Source organism: Zingiber officinale, chromosome 8B, assembly GCF_018446385.1.
Source record: "Zingiber officinale cultivar Zhangliang chromosome 8B, Zo_v1.1, whole genome shotgun sequence".
In the NCBI taxonomy this organism is placed as follows: domain Eukaryota; kingdom Viridiplantae; phylum Streptophyta; class Magnoliopsida; order Zingiberales; family Zingiberaceae; genus Zingiber; species Zingiber officinale.
Genome location: NC_056001.1, coordinates 49,385,231 through 49,390,571, shown reverse-complemented (window position 1 = coordinate 49,390,571; position 5,341 = coordinate 49,385,231). Strand labels below are relative to the sequence as shown.

General features: G+C 43.0%; 1 protein-coding gene across 1 annotated transcript; it reads left to right on the top strand.

Moving 5' to 3' along the window:
* Positions 1 to 472: 472 nt before the first annotated feature.
* Positions 473 to 4,201, top strand: LOC122013793 (probable metal-nicotianamine transporter YSL14). The gene is made up of 6 exons (XM_042570020.1): positions 473 to 911; positions 1,327 to 1,490; positions 2,285 to 2,382; positions 2,456 to 2,590; positions 2,725 to 2,914; positions 3,086 to 4,201. Exons 1-6 carry the CDS (start codon positions 473 to 475, stop codon positions 4,199 to 4,201), a joined length of 2,142 nt encoding a protein of 713 aa, XP_042425954.1.
* The last annotated feature ends 1,140 nt before the right edge of the window (positions 4,202 to 5,341 follow it).

Below are 5,341 nucleotides of genomic sequence, written 5' to 3'. Positions count from 1 at the left end.
ACTATAAACGGTCGAACTGACGATGAACTGTGATCTGAATCATAAATAGCACAGATGATTACGTTATCGATATGGTCCAGTACCACACGTAATTTGAACGCAGTAGGTATTTAGTTACGTTGAATGAAAATTGAACTCTTGTTATTTGTATACTTTTTTTTAATTGACATCGGTATTCAATTTATGCCATCTGACATGTAACAATTTTTCACAAACCATCAAAATAATTCGAAAATGCTCCGATCGGACTTAATTTTTTATTAACCGGGAGTGAATATTTAGAAAACTGAGAAGGCGCGGTGGCTGTATGTTTCAGGGAAAAGTCAACCTCCGAGAAGGCGCGCTGTGCTGCGGGTCGGGGCTCCACTCCCGCTTCTATTTGAACCGCTCGCTCTCCGTCCCTGACCACGCCCTTCCGATCGGAGCCCAAATCGGAGCGGAGCATTCATCGGGCTAGGCGGAGACGGGGATCATGGGCGCTGTGGAGGGGGAGGAGCTGGAGTGGAAGAGTACGATTGAGGAGAATCCGGAGGGTGGTGGTGGTGGTGGCGCGGCGAGGAGGAGGAGGAGGGGGAGGTCGGACAGCGATGAGGAGGAAGCGACGGCGGCGTCCGTCGAGAGGGAGTTCGACGGCAAGCCGGTGCCCACGTGGAGGGAGCAGCTGACGGTGCGGGCGTTCGCGGTGAGCCTGCTTCTGGGGGTGCTGTTTAGCGTGATAGTGATAAAGCTCAGTCTCACGACTGGCGTCGTCCCCTCCCTCAATGTCTCCGCTGGCCTGCTCGGCTTCTTCTTCGTCAAGACCTGGACGGCAGCGCTTGCACGCGCCGGCCTCCTCCACCGTCCCTTCACCCGACAGGAGAATACCGTCGTCCAGGCCTGCGTCGTTGCTACCTCTGGCATCGCCTCCAGCGGTATTCCTCCCTGCCATTCTTCTTCCTTTTCTTCTTCAGTTTTCTTGAGTGAAATAATGGTAATTAAAGTTAAGTTACTTTGTTAAATTTCATGTTATTATCGTTTTCCCTCCCCTTTTCTTTTTTCTCAGATCACAATTTCCTATTTCTATTTACATTGATTTCGAGTTATTCTGCAAGTGTCTGAGAGAGAAAAAAAAATTCTGCAAGTTTGATGAATCATACAAAGTTTTCTTTATGAGGCTGATGGTTGTGTTAAACAAACTAGTTTCTTCCATAAATGTTATTCTACAACTCCGATCAATGTATGACTCCAGTGATTGTTGTATTTTCTCTACTTATTTATTTTTAGTCATTTGTGATAGAAATGTTAGGCTATTAGCTGAATTGATATCTTACAGACTTACATGAGCAGGGGGGTTTGGAACTTACCTGTTTGCCATGAGTGAAGCGATTGCCACGCGATCAACAGAAGCTAATTATGCACAGAACATAAAGAATCCTAAGCTTGGATGGATGATTGGATTCCTCTTTATTGTTAGTCTCCCAGGGTTGTTCTCCCTTGTACCCATGAGAAAGGTATTGTATCTAACTTAGCACGTTTGGCCAATGAATGATCAGTTTCTCGTGCATAAGTCTTTCAATCCACAATTAATAATTAGTCCAGTGGTGCAAAACCGGGGAAATTTTTAAAATAAGTATAAACAGTAAAGTTATTACAAAAATAGGTAAAATTAAAATTTTTTACAAATATAGGTGAGAGGTGCTCATATCCGGGATTTAAATCCCGGTTCTTTTTAAATTCCGGGATTTAAATCCCGGATATGATGAATTACCGGGATTTAAATCCCGGTAATTTTTTTAAAATTTTTTGAACATATTGTTTTTTTCATGCTTAAGTTTTATTTTGTAAAAAAAATTTAAATCCGGATAATTTTTTTTAAATTTTTTGAACATATCACTTTTTTCATGCTTAAGTTTTATTTTATAAAAAAATTTAAATCCCGGTATTTTTTTTTTATTTTTTGAACACCTTATTGCTTTTTTCATGCTTAAGTTTTATTTTGTAAAAAAATTTAAATTCGTAATAATTGTTTATATCCGGGATTTAAATCCCGGATATTCATCATATCCGGAATTTAAATCCCGGAATTTAATAAAATAAATTAAAAAAAAAAGAACCGGGATTTAAATCCCGGATATGAGCACCTCTCACCTATATTTGTAAAAAGTTTTAATTTTACCTATTTTTGTAATAACTTTACTGTTTATATCTATTTTAAAAATTTTCCCTGCAAAACCTCATTCAAGTAGAAAATATTGTATTTGGACCATGTTTTATGTTTGTATGCTAATCGAAAGGTTGTTCTTAGATCATGATCATTGACTACAAACTGACCTATCCTACTGGAACTGCAACAGCACACCTTATCAACAGCTTCCATACTCCTAGTGGAGCTAAGCTAGTGAAGTATGACAATCTTAAAATTATGCTTTCTGATTTCTCATCGAGGTTATGTCAGAAAACTGTAAATTTTTTGCAGGAAACAGGTGAAAATGTTGGGGAAGTTTTTTGTGTGCAGCTTTCTGTGGGGCTTCTTCCAGTGGTTCTACACTGCTGGAGACAATTGTGGATTTGCTTCATTCCCTACATTAGGCCTCGAAGCATACCAAAACAAGTATGGATGAATTTTATAAATGCGAGTCTCTGTAAATTTAATCTTCCTAGTATAGTGTTTACTTTTGAAAGAGAATTAATGCTGAAAACACAGGGGATTACTTCTTGTCGACATCATGAATTCACACCTTGCAGGTTTTATATTGATTTTTCGGCTACTTATGTTGGGGTTGGGATGATTTCTCCCTACCTTGTGAACGTATCTGTTCTCTTGGGTGGCATCCTCTCGTGGGGAATTATGTGGCCTCTTATAGATGCTAAGAAAGGAAGCTGGTATCCAGCTGATCTCCCCCAATCCAGTCTTCATGGTTTGCATGGTTACCGGGTATTGTTTCTCTTTTACTCAGATTCCTGAAGATGGCTGGTCAAACAGATGATCATGCATTTTGGTCCATTAAGTATCATGCGTTTGTCCTAATTAAATCAAGTTTAATCATTGTTTTTGAAGTTAGAACAGTCTCTTACAATTTATGCTTTTGCATGTACTATTTTCCAGGTCTTTATAGCTATTGCCTCGATCCTGGGAGATGGACTCTACAACTTGTTCAAAGTTTTCGGCAAGACCATAATCGCCTTAGTGTCTGAAATCAAGAACAAAAACTCTGTGAATGCACAGGTGTTTTCTGATGGCCCTTCAGCTTATGATACATCACCTGTTTCCTTCGACGATAAGCGTCGGACCGAACTCTTTCTCAGCGACCAAATCCCAAAGCCAATTGCTTATGGAGGTTACATAGCTGTTGCAGTTATCTCCATTGTCGCAATACCCCACATTTATCCACAACTGAAGTGGTACCATGTGTTGGTGCTCTACATATTTGCACCGGTGCTGGCATTCTGCAATGCCTATGGCGCAGGCCTTACTGACTGGTCGCTCGCCTCAACTTATGGGAAGCTTGCGATTTTGATCATCGGTGCGTGGGCCGGTGCTTCCCACGGCGGTATTCTTGCAGGCCTTGCTGCTTGTGGTGTCATGATGAGCATCGTGTCCACTGCATCCGACCTCATGCAGGACTTCAAGACAGGGTACTTGACTCTGGCCTCTCCCAGGTCCATGTTTATTAGTCAAGTGATCGGCACAGCCATGGGCTGTGTGATTGCTCCTTCGGTCTTCTGGTTGTTACTGAATGCGTTCAAAGACATCGGCCTGCCTGGATCAGAATACCCTTCAGCCAGTGCTATTGTTTACCGTAACATGGCTGTAATGGGAGTTGACGGCTTCTCATCACTGCCAAAACACTGCCTCACTCTCTGCTTCATTTTCTTTGCTGCCGCGATCGTCATCAATGCAATACGAGACATCGTGGGGGAGAAGATTGCAAGCTTTATACCTCTTCCAATTGCGATGGCAATACCATTCTCCTTGGGATGCTACTTTGCCATTGACATGTGTCTAGGAAGCTTGGTTTTGTTCATCTGGCAGAAGATCAACAAGGCCAAAGCAGATGCATTTGGTCCAGCAGTGGCTTCAGGTCTGATATGTGGCGATGGGATATGGACTCTTCCGCAATCGGTGCTTGCTCTTGCTAACGTGAATCCACCCATTTGCATGAAGTTTTTGTCGAGGAGCATGAACGAGAAAGTGAATGCATACATTGCATCCTTGTCTTAGTGATTGTGCACCAGAAGGATTGACAGATAGAATGTTGTAGATCTTTTAATATCCAACAAAGAAATCAGATTCACAGGTTTTTATTTTTGCTTGAAGTTCAATCTCCTTGCTGAGAGATTAATAATCATTTTCTTTCTTCATACTGTTCCAGTATAATACTGACTTGTTTTATTTCGTCCTCCCAAATAAACCTAAATTTGAATATTTGAGAAAAGATGAAGAGCATTTACTCCAAATAAAATACTTCTTTTATTTTTATGCCGATACGGTGAATGGCCCACATGACTGTTTTTGGGCTTGGCTCGACCGGACCAGGATGATCTCCGAGTTAGTTTTTTTGTCCACGTGGCGGAGCGAGGACCAGAACGCCATGGCTTCAAAGCTCACCTTCCCTTCCACTCGGACTGCTCCTCCCATGCCCGCTTCATCACTCTTCTCTGCTCCTCCTCACCCTCCGGCCTCCTCCTTCTCTTTTGGCCGCCGGATCTCTCGGTCTGCTTCAATTCTCCTCCCCCACTCCGCTCCTTCGCGTCCTCTTCTCCGTAGTGCCTCACGCTGAGGCCGCACGCCAACCTCCGGAACTGCCCCAGCGAGACGGCAGCCGAGTATTCTAGAGCTGGCGTGGCTGTCTACAGGCTAAGATCTTACAAGGTTCTCCTCTCCGACGCATCCCGGTCCCTCGTGTCTGCTCTGGATGATGGCGATACCCGTCCGGAGATCGATTTCCCGTACGTTCCGTTGCCATTTGTATTTGTGCCGGTTTGCTTAGAAAAGGGTAGGTCTTTGTGATTACTTCTTACATTTTAGATGATAGAGACGGAACCAAGGGTTACGTGCTTATAGAAGTTGATGCGGAAGGTAATAGGGTGTCACGTGGCCAAGAAAATAAATAGTTTTGTTTAGATAACGGTCAAAGTCAACCGACAGCTGTTCTTGATTCTGCGGTACTCCGTATCACTCCTGCTGGACCATCTCCCACTCCAAGCAGCCATGACTCCATGTAACCCCAACTTCATGCAATTCGACTCCAAGCAACCTCGACTCCATGACGCTCTTGATTTCGAGTGATCTCCGACTTCGTAGTGCCCCTGACTCCGGACGATTCCCGATTCTAGATTATCTGTGACCATTAAGGAGATA

Excerpts from the sequence above, each read along its gene's own strand:
- LOC122013793 (XM_042570020.1), top strand. The coding sequence starts at position 473 with ATGGGCGCTGTGGAGGGGGAGGAGCTGGAGTGGAAGAGTACGATTGAG. Across the intron at positions 912-1,326 it reads CTCTGGCATCGCCTCCAGCG|GGGGGTTTGGAACTTACCTG; the intron begins GTATTCCTCCCT and ends TTACATGAGCAG. Across the intron at positions 1,491-2,284 it reads CCCTTGTACCCATGAGAAAG|ATCATGATCATTGACTACAA; the intron begins GTATTGTATCTA and ends GGTTGTTCTTAG.